Raw genomic sequence first — 17,705 nt, 5'->3', positions numbered from 1 at the left:
CGGAAACGAAGGAACCTTCAGGAACAACGTGCTCCTTCTCAGAACCACAGCCCAGCCTGACTGTCAAACACACCGAATCCACATGCTCAGATGCCAGGGTGGCCCTGGATCGAAGGTTGCCAGCAGCCCCCCGGCTCTCCCCAGGAGTCCCCTCCTCACCCGGAGGGCACTCTGCCTCCCTGCTCTCAAGAATCACTCCAAGTTTAAACAAGACAGCGTATACCGTTTGGACTGGATGTTTGCGCCCCTCCCCAGATTCACATGTGGAGCCCCCCACTGCCCAGTGTGATGGTGTCACGAGGTGGGGGCCTTTAAGTCATCATCTGCAGCCCCGTGGCGGGTCCTCATCTGACTCCCGCCATGCGGGCCCCCGATCTCAGATTTCCAGCCTCCACAACTGCAAGAAGTGAGGTTCTGTTGTTAACAAGCCCCCCAGTCTACGGTATTCGTCATAGCGGCCTGAAGGGACTAAGACGCGTGCTATGCGTTGGTGACAGGGCTCAAACCCTTTCACGGAGAAGGACGACCCAAACATGGAAATGTAGATCACAAACTAACCGGAGGGGGAAGAGCTGCCTTAGAGTCTGGGGTTCTTGGTGCTTGGCCAACAGCCCTGCTCTCGTCTGCAGTGACTTCCTTACGTCGGGTTTAGTAGGAGCAAACAGCAGCCCGAGAGTATTCCCCAGATCCACATGCTGACAGGTGCTACCCCATAGACAGAAGAATAGGACATTTCAGTGGGGATGGAATGACGGCGTGGACCACACAGCACAGGGAGGAGGCTACGGATGCTGATTAAATTATACCAACAGCCCTTGCCTGTACTTCAGGAACTGGCCTCAGAAAAGCAAACTCCACTTAAGGGCTTCTGTTGAGTTCAATCTATGGACTCAGAGGGGGCCCCTCTCCCTCAGCCAGCGCTGGAGGAAACACAGCCTTCCCTGTCCCCCGGGCTCCGTCAGGTCTCCGCTCTACATCATTCCCACCTCATATAAATTCTCAGTTAACGCACAAAACCAACAGTCTCTGATCATTTCAGTTAGCAGATAGATGCCATTCTTTTCAACAGAGATCTCAGAGTTAGCGGGTGTGACCACGGGCAATGATCCTGCATGGGCATTAATCCTGGGTGTTTTACAGAGCTTAAATCCGAGGTGGCTGCAGCTTTCAAGGACTGGGGAACTTAAAATTTGTTACCAAGATCCACCGGGCCTTGGCACAATTGCTGTGTGCTAAAAAGTGACAGATGGGACTCCTCAACGATGTGGTACCTAGCGTGCACTAGGTAGTCTTTCTTCCTTGGCTTGAACCAATGCCTTCAGTCCTGCGTAGGAAAGGACTGGATGCAGGTTGTGAGCCTGCCGTCTCAAGGGAAGGTGACATGGCTTAGCAGGGCGTTGAAGAAATGGACTTTTCACTCTGCTGTAGGGCAAGTATTTAAAATATTTAGTAAGCTCTAGAATGTCAGGGCTGAAAGGGGGCTTTCAGAGCCTCTCTATCAATGTGCTCGCATGCATAGACAGTTCATACTTCATCTCAAGAGTTATTGCATGCCAGGGGCGCCTGGGTGGCTCAGTCGGTTAAGCATCCGACTTCGGCTCAGGCCATGATCTCATGTTTGTGGGTTTGAGCCCCACGTCAGGCTCTGTGCTGACAGCTCAGAACCTGGAGCCCGCTTCGAATTCTGTGTCTCCCTCTCTCTCTGCCCCTCCACCGCACACACACACTCTCTCTCTTTTAAAAATCAATAAAAATGTTTAAAAAAAAAAAAGTTACTGCATGCCAGATGCTGTTCTAGCTACTTTATACGTATGGACTTCCCTAACCTCCTATGAAGTAGGCTATTAGGAATATTAGTGATAATTAATACAATTATTATATTATTATAATGAAAATATGATCAAATATATAAATATATACTAATTAAGATATATAGTATAGTATATTATACTATTAGTATTAGTATTATACTATTAGTATTATACTAATAGTATTATACTATTAGTATTAGTATAGTATTAATTATACTATAGTATAATTAATATGAGTATAAATAAAAGTCATTTAATAACTAGCTAGGTATTAGATAAGTAGTTCTCATGGTCTCCCCTTTGTAGACCATGGGAGCAAGACACCCGGAGGTCCCGTGACCTTCCCAGAGTCACACAACCAGTCTGTGGTGAAGCCAGGGTCTGGATCCTGCAGCCCGAGAGGAGAGGGTACCCGTGGCTGATTCTGTATCTCCTCCCTCTGTGTCCCGGCTGCACCCCGTTCCCATGGCCACCATAGTCTGTGGCCTCCCGCCGCCCTCGACCTGCCTCTGACCCGCGTAGCGGGAAGGCTATGGTAGGGGTCTTGGTGGGGGGTGATGAGAGAGAGCACAGAGCGGTTGCTCACGTTGAGACGTGGCGAGGGCCAGAGTCAAGAAGGGGCTCGATTGGGGGTGTAGGATTTTGCCCAGGTTTCCTGGGCAGTCAGGTGGATGGTGGTGCCTTTCGGTGGAACAGGAAATAAGAGGAGAGAGGGCGGGACGATTCTGTGTGTATCGAGTTTGAGAAGCCTGTGAGACCTCCATGTGGAGGGTCTGCTAGGCCTTCGACCGTGCAGATTAGAAGTCCAGCAAGTCACACTTATTGAGCACCTACTGTATCCTGGTTGCTTTAGGCAGGCCATCTTGTAAGCCTTACAGCCCCCCCAGTGTGGGCGTGTGTTATTCCCATTTCATTTCATTTTATTAAAGATTTTATTTTTTATATATTTTTTAATGTTTTAGTGCTTATTTATTTTTGAGAGAAGGAGACAGAGTGCTAGCGGGAGAGGGGCAGAGAGAGAGAGGGAGACACAGAATCCGAAGCAGGCTCCAGGCTCCGAGCTGCCAGCACAGAGCCCGATGTGGGGCTCAAACTCACGGACTGTGAGATCATGACCTGAGCTGAAGTCGGACACTTAACCGACTGAGCCACCCAGGTGCCCCAAGATCTTATTTTTAAAAAGTAATCTCTACACCCAGCGTGGGGCTAGAACTCATAACCCAGAGATCAAGAGTCACATGCGCCACCGACCGAGTCAGCCAGGCACCCCTGTTACTCCCATTTTGTACCCACAGCAACTGAGGCCCAAGGAGCTTTAAACGAGCCGCCTGCCATCAGCTCTTACCTAGAGTGTCTAAAGCACACATCGTGTTTTTCCCTTGCCCAAGGCCACTCCGTGTTCTCCTGTCCCTTGCAGTTTAGAATCCAAACCCCGGTGCCTGGCGAGGCTCTGCATCCTCGCTCACGCCCCACCTTAGAAATGTCCACGCCTGCTGCCTGCCCCGTCCCTCCAGCCCAGTAGAGCTCTGTGCGGCTCTCAGCACCAACCATGTCTTTTGTCCTCGTCCTGCTCACACCGTGCTCACTTCCCACCTTCTTGACTCCTGCTTCTCCCGCAGGCCTGCCTCATCGCTGTTCTCTGGGGAAACTTCTGGACCCTACTGTCTGCTTTTGTGGCTTATCCCTCTACACTCCCAGACCACCTGCAGTTACTTTTCCCAGTGCTTCCCACACTGTGCCAGTCCCCTGCGCGCCCCCCTCGATAGTGCCTGCAGGGAATGGCACTCGCCGCTTGTTTTGAAGGGAAGTTGAGTCACACATGTCCGAGCTAGGGTTTGAATTCAGGCCTGTAGACTCCGTAAGTCATGAGCCCTTTCCACGCTCCCACGATGCCGTCCAGGTGGGAAGAATGCCAAGCAAGCAGATGAGACGCAGAAGTTTACTCCAGTAAGAGGAGAGGGCGCCCCCAGGAGCCGGGCTTCGAGACCCCAGGTGAGGAAGTGGCAGGGGAACTGCTGACTGGAGTGTCCTGTGAGCTGAGGACATGCGGACGGTCCCATCAGACTGTTGGCCGCCAGGCAGAGGAAATGAATCGTGTCCCCGACGCGGCAGGGGAGGATTTGAGCTCTTTGGTCAGGGAAAAGGCAGCATGAAAGTGGCTTTCAAGGGAGTCAGTCTGGGGATGGACGAAAGAGTGCTTCAAATGCGAGACTCAAGGCTTGCCTAGAAGCCCGTGGCCCCAAGGACACCTGTGGACAGCTTGCTGCCTTTGCGGAGGGACGGAGCTGATAGCCTGTCTGGGGTGCATCGCTTACCACCTCACCACTTGGCTTTCCTCACCTGTCCGATGGGAGTCATCACGACCCCCGTGTCGCAGAGCTGTGGCGAGAGTTCCTCGGGCTGGTGGGCACGGAGTGCACAGCTGGGTGTGGCTGGGTCGCACCAGCCCGTCGCAAGCCCGGGCCCGGGACCCTGGCAGAGGGAAACGAAACCGCCAGCCTGCCGAGTGAAAGGTGGCGACAGGCAGTGAAAGCCGAAAAGTGAAATAAATGGCAACATGATCGAGGCGAGCTGAGCTGCTTACCCTTTGCGGTCTCTGTGCTCCCCCGGGTGTTAGCAGGATGTCTGAGGAAACTGCCCTTTCATTTCACAAAGGGTTTTTTTTTGTTTTTTTTTTTTTTTTTTTGTAGTTTGTTTTGCTTTCCACTTAAAATAAGGAGTTTTCTCTTTACAAAGGTGCTTTTTTTTCTAAATCAGTCTCTGAACAGAGGTGTCACTACCACAGGCACCGGAAGCAGATACCGCACGGCCGCTCAGCTGGGTTCAAGGCTCTCTGCCCTTCTTCTTCTTCTTCGGGAGAGGGGAAGCCACCGCGGCCGGCCGGGACAGCTGTCAGCGGTGTCGCCTCCTGCAAAGTCAGCGCCCCCAAAACTCCCGGGAAACTCACAGAGCTCCGAGACAGGAAGAGGCTGACGTCAACCTGAGTTTCAGGGGTTTGAGCAGAACTCTTAGCAATGATTCCTGTGCCCTTTACTTGGTCTCGTGATAAACCGATCTTTCTCAGGGGAGACGGGCCCAAGTTTTCTCCATGGGGCTCATTCCATTTTGGAACGAAAAACCCCCTTTGATGTGTTTTTAAGGAGTGCTTAGGTGCCTTCCACCTCTTCCTTAGGGAGGAGCGTGCCTTCTGGACGTCTAGGACCGGAGAACTGTTCACACACAGTTGGGGATGTCGCGGTTGGCCAGCACTGTCTATAAACGTGCTTCTCAGATACTCGGGGGCTGTGGGAGCAATCAGTTTGTTCTCCACCTGCGATGTTCCCATTTTCTCCAGAAAGGAATTTTTAAAATGTTTTTTAATGTTAATTTTTGAGAGAGAGAGAGAGAGAGAGAGTGCAAGTGGAGGAGGGGCAGAGAGAGAAGGAGACACAGAATCCGAAGCAGGCTCCAGGCTCCAAGCTGTCAGCACAGAGCCTGACACGGGGCTTGAACTCACCAGCCGTGCGATCATGACCTGAGCCGAAGTCGGACGCTCAGCTGACTGAGCCACCCAGGTGCCCCCAGAAAGGAATTTCTTGAGCCAAAGAAAGCTTCTGCGAATCCTCTGTCTATATTACTGGAATATAATTATAATTCGAAATTGGTGGTGTTTGATTTTGGTAATTTTAGTAATTAATGACCAAACAGTGCTCCTAGCCTTCCCGTCTGTCCCGGCTGTCCGCGTCAACACGAGGCAGTTACGGACCTCAGACGCACTGGGTCTGCACTAAGCACAAGCATCGGTGTGTTCCATCCCCTTTCTCTGCGAGTAGATCTTGGATGTCCCCGTGTGTTGTAATTATCTGTGCAACCAGTTTCTCTCCTGCTGGACGAGGACTTCCCGGAGGCCAAGGACGGGGCCTACACTCATCTCTCACTCTGTATCTGCCACACAGTAGTTGGCATTTGCTGAATGATTAATAAACGAAGGAATGAACACGTAACTGAAAGTCCCGCCACAGCCGAGATGGTCCCCCAGTCGCCTTACTGCTTCCCTCTGCCACCTGGCCATCCACTGTGCCGTGGCGGCAATGTTTTCTAAACTCCGAAAAACTCCACAGCAGAGAAAACTCCCACGATCCTGCCCCAGGGGCATACACCTATCCTTGCCTTTTTTTTTTTTTTTTTTTATTGCTGAGAATACGAAAAGCAGCGAGGCTTCTACAGAAGGTATCTATTTCTGTCCCAAACAGAAAAGAGTGGGTGATTCTGTGGGCAGAGATTCCTGAACACGGTGGGTTTGACTCATGCCTGGAGGTGCTCAGAATTTCCTCTGTTTTGTGGGCGGCTGGGGCAGACGTGGTTCGACTAAAGTGCTTTCTTTGAAGAGCAGTCAAAAGCGAGAAAGGCAGTCCAGGCTGCTCTTGGGGGCGGGGGCCGCGGGGTGGAAAGAGCCCTGGAGGGGAACAGCAGGATTCAGAGAATTTGAGATTCCAAGGACTCAGTGGGACTCAAGAGGTCAAGTCAGTCGCTTGAGAAGAGGAAGGGGCAGCTACAGGGCAGCCAGGTTTGGATTTTGTGAGCACAGACACGGTAATTCATGTACAGCCTCAGGAGCTGTGACCTTCCTCATTGGTACTTTCTTCAATTTTTTAAAAAGGGAGGGTAAACTTCTTTATGGCACATGAATTTATGACCTTAGCGGCCGCTTAGAAGAATAGTAAAGAATGCAGGCTCTGGTACAAGACGGCCTTGCTCAAATCCGAGCTCTCTCCTAGTCGTATTACACTAGGCAACTCAGTGAACCTCAGTGAGCCTCAGTTTACCAGGAGTAAAATGGGGATGATAATAAGGCCTACCTTAGTTTGAGGATTAACTGAAGTGACCCTATGCCTTCACATGATACCTGCAAGAGGGCACACAGGCCGTGAATATCGGCCCTTGTTATTATGATTCGCATTTAAAATGTTTCTTGCAACAAGCCTGAAAGCAAACACGCCTGAAAGGAGGCAGGAGGCGTTGGCCTCCGGGGTCACGGCCCTGGCTCGCCTTCTCCGGCCCTTTCCAGCCTTCAACTTCACCCCTCCCCTCCTGTTTCTCTCCCCATGCGGGTGGCCTGGCTGGAGACTGGGCGATTCTCCACGTTCTTAAGGGGGAGAGGAACCGGCTGCCTCTTTCGAACTTCCTCTTTATTCTTTACAAACAGGCTGCTCCTCCCCCTACTTTTGGGAAAAAGCATTCCCGGCACTGGCCCACCTTCTCACTGCCTGTGGCAAGAACCAGGTGGGGAGCTCGGGGAGAGAGCAACCCAGAAGGCACATCTCACCAACCTGCCTCACGCCTTGCACCCCGGGCAGGCCTGCGTGGAGGCCCAGAGTTCTGATCGGCACCTGGCTCCTTCCACCTCCCCAGTGAGGCGACCTTCGGGTCACCCCCCACTCATGCCACCCACACTTTGGTACCTTATAGTCTTCTACTGTCTGACATTCTCCCGTTTGCAGGATGGGGACATCGGGATGGGTTGTCAGGCTGCAAGCACCGAGACTCTAGCCTCATGGTCTGCTGTTAGTGCAGCTCGGTCAGGGGTGAAATTTGCATGTAGGGAAATTAGATCCCGGCCTTCCTGCCTGTTACCCGGGGACATCGTATGGTACTGGTGACCCCGATCCAACGATTCACCGCGTGAAAGCAATCTACCAGACACCGTTGACATGTGTAGACACCGCAGGATTCTAGTGACACTAGGGCTCAGGTGCTTCTCGTCTGAGCAGAAGTACTCATTTCTATCAGAGAACCGCCAGCCATTTGAGCCTCATTTTGGTCAGCGCACACACAAATGCTCTTATGTCTGCATGCGGTATGGGTCATTTATTTCACTGCCCCAGGAAACCCCTGAGTTTTCAGTCTGCTCCTAGTGGAGCATGGTCCATGTAACACAACTTCAGCAAAATCATTAGTCAATACCAGCCTCTAACCCATGTCCTGATATTCCCAAGCACAAATTCAGTCATTATGTCCTAGGGCCGCCTTCTCTGAGAAGCCTTTCCAGACTCTGCAGGAAGCATGTTACCCTCTCTGTTCTGACCGCTGAGGCACATGCCTACTTCGCCACGCACGACTTAGCAATAGTTGATCTTAGGTCTCTCGCAACTTGGTTTTCCCCTGTTAGCGTGTTTGAACCAGAATCTCAAACCCCACCCTAGACATCCTGAGTCAGAATCTGCTCCCTAACAGTATTCCTGGGTGATTTGTAAATACGTTAAAATTTGAGAAGTACTGCATGAAGGCACCTGTTCTTAGTGAACAGAAACGAAATGACGGAATCAGCCCAACCATGGGAACCGTCATTCTGTGGATTTCAATCCTAACTGCATCTTAAATCATTTGAGGAACTTACAAAACAAAACAAAACAAGTTATCGTTCTGTCCAGTTCTCAGCCCCAGAGAGTCTACCCTAATCGGTCTGAGTTGTTCTTGGGTGGGGCTTGGATATCATTCGTTAATGCACCCCAAAATACACACTGGGAACCACCCCTGTAAATCCATTTCCCAGTGAGGCTTGCATTCTCTCACTGATGGATGCAAATCCAAGAGTAACCAGAGAATAAGTCAAATAGTCATAAACCATCTGAGTAATCTGAGTGGAAAATACCTAAAATACCAAGAGATGATATTATTGTTTGCCCCCAAATGGGTGACATCTGAAAGCCTGGTGGGGATTCAGTGTTGGGGATTCACTGTTGGCTCTCCTTTAGCAGTCTTCTAGAAGGAACTGCTCAGCACATGTTTCATCTCCATTGTTAAGCCACGAACAGCTTGAGGGCAAGGACTGCACCCTCTGTCATCTTTGCAATCCCAACGCGTGAACGGATGGATGGATGCATGTCGCTGAGTGTCAGTGTAAGGATGTGGGTGAATATTGGACTGGAATTTTAAGAGGATGGATTCTAGTCCTGGCTCTCCACTTTTCTTGCTTGCCTAGTGTTTTTGCTTTGCCCTTGGCACTCTTTTCTTGCTGTCTTCCCTAGGTACTTCCCATGCCTCTTAAGCTGCCTTTGCCAAGCCAACCACCGCTCCCTTAAACCAGGGAGGGTAACTTTCTGTGTCTCATCCTCTCTGTTCATGACTATGAGTGTTAAGATAGTAAAGAACACATTCAGAGGTCTTACTTACCTGGTGACCCTGACTCACAGACTATTATACTCCAAACCAGAGAATTACACTCCAAATTTTGTATGTCTGTACATTTTTCTAAGGAGATAATTAATAGATCTCGTCAAATTTTCTCAAGGTCTCACCACTCAAAAAAGATTAAGAATCAAAAAGGTAGATGGGTAGGGGTGCCTGGGTGGCTCAGTCAGTTAAGTGTCTGACTTCGGCTCAGGTCATGATCTCATGGTTCGTGAGTTCGAGCCCTGCGTCAGGCTCTGTGCTGACAGCTCAGAGCCTGGAGCCTGCTTCGGATTCTGTGTCTCCCTCTCTCTCTCTGCCTCTCCCCCGCTCACACTCTGTCTCTCTCTGTCTCTCAAAAATAAGGAAACGTAATTTTAAAATTTTTTTTAAAATTAAAAGAAAAAGGGTAGGTGGATTCTTGCTATCACATTGTTCTCCCAGCTGAGAAGTTCAGGCTCTGTGTATAGGAGTGACAAATGAGTTGATAAAGATGCAGTGAGGTTCTCTGGGCCTGTGTGTGTGTGTGTGTGTGTGTGTGTGTGTGTGTGTGTGTGTCCCCCTTGGTGCTACCTGGGCCACTGGCTGACTCCACCTAAGCAGAAGTTTCCTGAGGAAGATATTAGGAAGACAGGAGAGGAGTAAGGTCTCTAAGGATCTCTGAGCTTTTCTCACCTGACACCTACCTAAACAAAGAGCTGAACAAGAGATGAGAGTAATCTCAGGATCTCAGGAAGTTTAGAGACACCCAGGAGCTCCTGGGGGCCCCCGGGTGGGCATAGAGCGATGCCATCATGGTGCACATTGTCAGCCTGGAGAGAAGCAGTGATCCAAGGGGATCAGAGGCTCTCACTTCAGCCTCCTGCCTGGTTTGGGAAATCTCTGCACCATATTTGACACCTGCTCGTTTAGACTCTGCCTAATGTCTTCCAGAGAAAGGGGGCCCTGAACTTTGTGGAGAGGAAAGGGGTGGAGGAACTTTTTACTCTGAATGCTCGACTACTCGAAGCTCACTGTACACAAATAAACCTATGGTTCAAGTTCTCCCTCTTCTGCCTCTCACGGCTGCGCAGAGTTCGGGGCAGGGAGCAGACAGTGGACTGGATTGTGCCTTCTCTCCTAAAGCCAAGAATCTGCGCTCGTGTGGGCTGTCAGCTCTTGGGTTGGAAAAATGTGAAAATCACATATCCTTAATTTCATTTTCTAGGAGGGGAAGTAAAACACAGAGGTTGGAAGGCGGCAGAGGAGAACCAGCCTGGAAGGTTGCTGGAGGGAGGCCATAATGTTGCCCTGTCCATCTACCCAGCCAGCCTGTGCACCCCTCGATGGCATCCCCCAGAAGTGGCCAGCCAGCCCCTCTCTCTGAGCATTTTCAAGGACAGAGGGCTTCTAACTTTTGAAGCCATTAGTTGAATGAAGACCTTTCCTTTTCTCACAGGGAATGGCCTGCGATAAAGAGAAGAGAGACAGGTCCCCACCGTGTGAGACGTCTCCCGTGAAAGACAAGGAAATCATTGAGGGGGAAGAGTCCCTGAAGAAGTGAGCAAGCAGCAGAAGGCCCTCCGCGGCCCTCTGTGGTGTTTTTGCCTTCGTGCTCACAATTGCAGCCTTCACAGAAGCAGTGGGTCGCGCCTGAGCGCAGTGCAGCAACTTTCAAGAGTTGGAAATAACCTGCAATGAGATGTCAGGCGTTGGTACCTTGCCACCCAAGTGCCTCTTTAACCCAGACCGTGTGTGTATGTCTTCAGTCTGGAAACTTTTTCATCCAAAAATACCCCAACTTGAACATGCCTTTTAAGCAGAGCTTCATTTATTTCCTTTTCAGAATTTTTGACAGAGCCACAGGAGTCTCCAAGTCACCTCTGTCAACCTTCTCATCTTACAGAGAGAAACTGAGGCCCAGGGAGATAGAGCAATTCATCTAAAGCCATGCTCCTCCAACAATGTTAGGAGGCATCTTGGCTCACTTTCAGCTCCCTGCAAAGTTTAATTTCCCCTTAATCTTCTCTCCACTGACCTCAGAAGACACGCCCCACTTTCTAAGAGAACTCCTAATTTTTGAAGTTTCTAACTGGACCCTGGGCAGTGAAGGGGATGGGGAAATTCACTTGAATGTCCACCATGTTGAGGGATAGCCTGACTCAAGGGTGACTCTAGCTCTTCCAGAAATGACTTCAACAAGACATTGCACAAAAGACATCGCTTCCAGAAAACTCAAGACTTAGCCAAAGAAATCTAAGAATACTTCTCTTTGAGATGAGTGGGGTCAAGGGGTGGAGTTGTAGTGGTCAAGAAGAGTTCTTTGCTAGCACCTCTAACCCACCATGAGCAAAGTCACTTTTTGTGTGTGTGCCTCAGTTTTCTCAAATCTAAAATGGAGATCCAGGTCAAGTGTATCCAATCAGATTGAACTTCAGAATCAAATATGCTGTAATTGAATACTGGATTTCAAAGCTCTGAATGAAGACAAGTTATAACATATCTTACTCATTGCTTTGGTGTGGGTTATAATCCAAGCGATAGCATTGGATTTCTTGAGTTCAATAAAATGTTTTAAAATTGCAAAATAAAATAAAGTAAAATTAAATGGAACGTATGTACAGGTGACACAGAGCACTGCCTATTTAAGATGCCATTTTAGAGAAAGTAGCAGCTCTTCTATGAGGTAGTCCCTAAGCTTACCAAAGTCCTGTCTCCCCAAGTTATATCCTGAAAATGAGCAAGGTTAACCATGGTAATAACACTTGGGGTCTAGAGAAATTGAATGATTAAACATGGAGGATTAAACACTTTGTGTTTTAATGACAGATGTGCAGATGGGAAATTCCAGTGTGGGCAGTTGTCTTTAGAAGAAGGGATAATTAGACAAAAATATCATCTTTATGGGTTTCCACACTTTGGTGGTTTTTTTTTTTTTTTTTTTGAGTCTAGGGGATGAAGATTTGATCACAGAATTCCTAGAATGAAAGACGATCAAAGCATAGATAAACTCTCAGAATTTCCACAATTCTGAGAAAGGTGCCTTCGCTAACGTGCCATGTTGGTAACATCAGGAGAATTCTCTTTTTAACCACATCCCAGGACCCAGTAATACAGAGATTAAAAAACACCAGGTTGACTAATACATCCTCTGCAACTCATCACCATTTTAATTGGTGGCTTTGGAAATTTTCAGAATGAAAATCTGCCTTATGAATCAGCTAGAAATTGCATCTGTTGATGGTCTGTTTGATTTTGTTAGAGACCTCTCCCCTCTGAGGAGTAAAAAGTCTTGTTTATTTTAAGACTGGGCTCCTCCTCTTGGAGAAGAAAGTCTGAGATGAGATTATTTCTTACCCTGGGGTGGTTCCTAAACCAGATATTAATCCCATAAACTCAATTTATTTCATCCTCATTGGTCACCAGGTTCTCATGTGCCTCTTGACTGGACTATGGAAGGGGCCTCCCAACATGTCTCTGTGCACCTGATCTCTCTCCACTCTGTGCCAGAGTCACCTCCACAGAAGTGTCTGCAGTGAACAGAAAGAGTGTAAATCAGGGAGCCTTGGGTTTGAACCCCAACTCTGTCACTGTCTCTGCGACTTCTGAGTTTTGGGTTCTTCATCCAGTGAGTTTGTGACATCCACATTACAAAGTGGGTATAAAGATTAAGATACAACTTACACGTCTGGCACATAGAAGGTACTCTATAAATGGTCATTTTTATTTTTGGGTAGTTTTCCATTGACTACCAAATGAAGTTAAAATTTATAACTTGCTATCCAAGGCCTTGGATCATTCATTTGACCCCATCCTATCTTTTCAGCCTTGATCTCCCATGTCCCCATATACCCATCCAGTGTCAGGGGGCACAGTGGACCACTTGCTGTTCCCTTGTGCTCTGCTGTGTCTTTGTCACAGGGACCTTTCTCTCTGAGAAAGTTAAAGCCTTAGGAAAATTTATTTACCTAAGGAAATTTATTCATATCCCAGGGCTCTTTTTGCATGCTGCCATCATTTACATCTGGCCCACATGGATCTCATCGCATTCTAATCTGAAGTGCTGTTGTGATACCTGTTCCTTTATCTCCCTTGCTAGGTTATAAGTCTATTAAGGACCGAGACTATGTCTTGTTCATTTTCATATTTTCTACAGTGTTGAGAAGGGGATTAAGAGGTTTTTGAATAGATTTTTGGAGACCCGAGTGAATGAAAGAGTCTTCGTATTACTTCCACTTGCCTCACTCCCACCAAGACCATTCATATCTTCAGATCACCAGCGACTGACAATAGCACAAGTTTACTTGAAATGTGTTTCCCAGAGATAGGTCATGACTTATTGTAAAGACTTTTCTGTTCTAACTTGAACTGTCCTCCCACTTTGCAAAGACCATGCTGAAACAGAAGTCATGTTATAAGCCTTTCAAAAATCATGCCCTCTTCAACTCCACAGTGAAGAAATTCCTATCCCTGGGTCAGTTCACAGCCCAACATAATCTGGCTACTTCACCAAATAAGCAAAAAGACTCCTTAGATGCATTATCAGGTTTCACTTCTTAACACATCTTTCTGTGGCCAGTTAGCATTATTATACATCTAGAAGTTAAGGCAATGAAATTGTAGACTTTGATACCTTATCTGTCTTCCTGGGTAAGCAAGGGAAGAAGTTATTAGAAAATTCACACTCAATTAGGAAAGGTGGTTTGAGGTAGAAGTTGGTGGTTTCTTATTTGTTAAAAAAAATTTCTTTGACAAAACCCATTTAAAAGGATGAATGAAATCCAAAATTTGCACGTGTGTGTGTGTATACATACAAACACATATGTATACATGCATATATCCATATAAGACTATAAGAAAAAGTAGAGTTCTGAAAGCAAGTATGCTTATTTTTTCTAAAATTTCTATAACATTGCATGTGTAAAGAGAGTCCTAGGTATTATTTCCTGAGGCAGTATGTAGAAAAACAGCATATACATTTTTGAAGCCAAGATTTTTTGAGATCTTAAATTATCCTGATGTTTCCTATATTAGTTACTGACATCTCAGGACATTAACCTGGTCTTAGATTCCTAGTAGATTTTTAGATTGTTAGGTATGGCGAAAAACTGTATCCATTGGAAAATAAGAGAACATGTCTTGAGGAATCTGCTCATTCGTATTCTGTTAATATTCAAATATCCTGCCACTCTATTCACCCCAGAATTAACAAAGACTCTGAGCAACAGGAGATCCCACCATCCCAGGCTCTGTGTATAGATCAGGGACGATTGAAGCATGACATGGGACCCTAGGGGGTCACGGACAAAGAATAGACCCCAAGATTCAACCCCTGTGTCTGCACTTTCTACTTAGGAACCTCCTGATTCTGGGCTGAGAAGAGCTAACATCCATGAGCCTTCCCAAGATTCAGAGGGCACCTGTGACCCTTACCTGTCACGTGGCCATGTACCACGACGAATGTGAGGATTCCCCACAGCAGCAGGCTTGGCTCCATCTTGAGGGCAGTGAAGAGAAGGTGTTTCTCTGCAGAAGGCCAAGTTTCCAGTCAGCCTCTTATTTGTATCATGCTGGGAGGACGAGGGATGAAAAGATCAATCCACTCAGGGTGTCATCATGCTGTGGTCCCTCTGGTCTCTATGACAGTCCGAAGTTGCTCTCTATAAGTATTGGGCTGCTTTGGTGAGCCAGGAAATTGTGCCTAGCCCTCTCTAGTTTCAAATATAGGAAGTGGTTTTAACCAGGTTTTTTTTCAAGTTCAATTGCTGGGAGGTGTGGGTTGGGGTTGGTGAGAAGGATTGGACTTCATTTATGAATCCTTTCTTCAGCTTCACCCAGAAAAGGAAAGGGAGATTCCCCTGCTGCTGAAAGAGAGTGAGCAAGCACTTTGTGGCAGTGGTCTCATTTAGTGTTTCATAAATTGACATCACCTTGAAATTGAGGTCTTCCCCCAGACTTGTGGCTCCCTGAGGAGTCAGCAGGTGCCACATAGGATGAGGGGAGCCTAGTGGGGTCTTCAGTATTCAGGTAATTAAAAAGGAAGCAGAAGACTGACCCATATTCAAAATTCATGAATTGTCTGCCAAGATCTATAATCAGTAGTGTAGTGGCCACAATTGTTTCACCATGATGTCCAGGTTCCTGAATGTGAATTGTGATTTTACAAGATATTTTGCCTCCAGATTTGTCTTTCTCTTAAAGGATCATACTAAAAGTGGGCTTTGGTTTTAAACTTTAGACCTTTTTTTGCAAAATTAAATCATTCTTCATTGTTTAATTATCAGAGTTATCTTCTGATTTTCATGAAATGGTTGACTGTGTTTCCTACCTGGAAATTCACATCCATTAGCAATCATCTAATGATCACAGTATAATATGATCTTTTTAAGAAGTTTACTTATTTATTTTGAGAGAAAGAGAGCGTGAATGGAGGAGGGGCAGAGAGAGAGGAAGAGAGAATCCCAAGTAGGCTCCATGCTGTGAGCGCAGAGTGCAACACAGGACTCGAACTCACGAACTGTGAGATCATGACTTGAGCCAAAATCAAGGATTGGACACCCAACCCACTGAGCCACCCAGGCACACTAAAATACAATTTTTAAAATATTTGAAAGCAAGTAAATATATTGACAAAAGGAAGACCATCTTTTCAACCAAAGCAGTTCATGGTTCCAATATGTATTATCTCTACCCCTGACATTCTCTCAGAAAAGCAACTACCTCTGAAAAGAACCTTGGAATTCTGCAAATGAACTAAGAGTAGTTTCCTAACTAAGTACCAGAGTTTGCAGAGAAAACTCGTCAACTGATCTCTTTCTGGGAGTGGGATACTTATCAAAGCATGACAAGATTATTTTTTTAAGATTCCAGAGCAGGCTTCACCTCATGGCTAGAAACATTTTCAACTGTGTGGGTGAATGCAGCAATTCTGTTATCCCCAGAGTCTGTCCCAGTGACTGAACTGGAGGTTTTTGCTAGCCATAGTTATCGTTGTATAGTTTTTAAACAAACTTACAGAAAAAATATAATATGAACATCTCCCTCCAATAAACTAAGAGTAGTTGTCAGTGCGATGTTCTATTGCCCCCGAGTAGTTGAGTGTGTATTTCCTACGAACAAGGAAATTCTCCAACATCACTACAACCATCAATCAGGAAACCATATTGATGCATTACTACCAGGCAATCCTTAGACCCAAGTTTCTCTAGTTGTCTCAGTAATGTCCCTCACATCAAAGGATCCAGTTCAGAATCATCTGTTGCATCTAGTTGCCATGTGTCTTTAGCAGGTCCTTTGTCTTGGCTTTCATGACCTGACGTATTTGAGGATTACAAATGAGTTATTTTGTAGATTATCCCTCAGTTTGGATTTATTTACCATTTCCTCACTATTAGATCAGGTTTTGCATCTTTGGCAAGAATAACACAGAAGTGGTGCTGTGTCCTTACCATCACACCCTTCGATCCCATTACTGATGCCGTTTACTTTGGTCCTTTGATTGAATAAAGTGGTGTTATCTGGGTGCCCCCCGTTTCAAAGTCACTGTTTTCCTCTTTGTAATAAATATTGTGTGATATGATATAAATATCCATTATTTATTCACTTACTTAGTTGTACCTATGTGGACTCATGGTTTTTCATTTTATTCAGTGGGGTATAATCTATTATTGTCATTTCAATGCTCAAATTGTCTCCTGTTTGTCAACTGGAAGCCCATTCAAGCTGGCTTCTGTGACCTTTTGACGTGTCCCATCATTCCTCAAGTACCTCCTTGCTTTGGGGGCATAAAAAGATCTTCTGGGCTGGTCTTTGACTTTCTCTGTCCCAGCCCTGGAATCTGCCATTTATCCAGAAAGCTCTGGGTCCTTTAGAGGACAATAGTCTTGAGAAGCCAAGATGTGCTCATTGCTATTGGGGTACAGCTACTCCCAGGCTCTCCCAAAGGACTAAGCTAGGGGATATATGCATGTAAAATATCTGCATGTACACACACACACACACACACACACACACACACACACACACTGGCTCACTCATCTTTACATCTATATGTATTTCTATATCCATCTACACATACTGAAAATCATGAGTTCACACTGATACATCCCAACATCACAATTCCAATCTACTACCATAGGGCTGAAGTCTGATTTTTTTCCTTTCCTATATTTGTAACTCCCTTCCCTGATGGCGGAAATTTGGTTTCCATTATCTCTAGTCTCTTTACTTTTCGATCAGTCCCCCTGTATGTTATCCATCTCTCATCTCTCCCACCATCCCCTGCCCCACATGGATCTCCTCCTTTCCCTGCTCAGGCTCTGAATGCCTCTTCTGATACAACCCCCAAACACTGAAGGAATGAGCTCCCCCTGATCAAGCTCTGATGCCCCTTACCAAGCTAGCCCCCCAAGTCCCCATGGATGTCCTTCTAACCCTGTTTGGGTGCTACAGTCCTATGCTGGGCCATTCCTTTTGGGGATGACCTCCTCCCCTTGCTTGAGTTTTGATACCAGCCCCATGTGTGAACCTGCTTTCCATTCCTATTGGGCTCAGATAGCCCTTGTCAGTCTGCCTGTCTTTGTGGACTCCTCTCACTCTGATCAGGTTCTGACTTCCCCCACTGGGCTGCTCCCTGTTGGGGACCCCTGCTGCACTCTGGGTGGACCCTGACTCCTCATACCAGACAGTATCCGCACAGAGACACCTTCCTCACTACCTTTGGGCCAGGACCCCACCATTCTGCTGGGTCACTGTGTCATCTTCCAC

General features: G+C 47.0%; 2 protein-coding genes across 5 annotated transcripts in view; one reads left to right on the top strand and one right to left on the bottom strand.

The window, feature by feature from the left end:
- IL2RA (interleukin 2 receptor subunit alpha) overlaps positions 1 to 14,512 on the bottom strand; it is a 56,154-nt gene extending 41,642 nt beyond the window's left edge. The window contains exon 1 of one of the 2 annotated variants that reach the window (XM_086715031.1): positions 14,373 to 14,512. In XM_086715031.1, the coding sequence (XP_086571157.1) occupies positions 14,373 to 14,436 (64 nt within the window). In that variant the 5' untranslated portion in view covers positions 14,437 to 14,512. Of the gene's footprint in view, positions 1 to 7,252; positions 9,288 to 14,372 lie in introns of those variants that run through there. The other variant, XM_086715032.1, reaches the window with a different exon arrangement.
- The window catches only part of FBH1 (F-box DNA helicase 1), a 217,246-nt gene extending 200,765 nt beyond the window's left edge, over positions 1 to 16,481 (top strand). For 2 of the 3 annotated variants that reach the window (XR_015254064.1, XR_015254062.1), the window contains one exon: positions 10,168 to 16,481. The gene's annotated coding sequence lies outside the window, so the exon portion shown is untranslated. The remainder of the gene's footprint in view (positions 1 to 10,167) is intronic. The other variant, XR_015254063.1, reaches the window with a different exon arrangement.
- The last annotated feature ends 1,224 nt before the right edge of the window (positions 16,482 to 17,705 follow it).

This window comes from Puma concolor, chromosome B4 (assembly GCF_028749965.1).
Source record: "Puma concolor isolate L17-30 chromosome B4, mPumCon1.1.hap2, whole genome shotgun sequence".
Taxonomy (NCBI): domain Eukaryota; kingdom Metazoa; phylum Chordata; class Mammalia; order Carnivora; family Felidae; genus Puma; species Puma concolor.
Note: the sequence above shows the minus strand (reverse complement) of the source record. Positions and strands in the feature narration are given on the sequence as shown.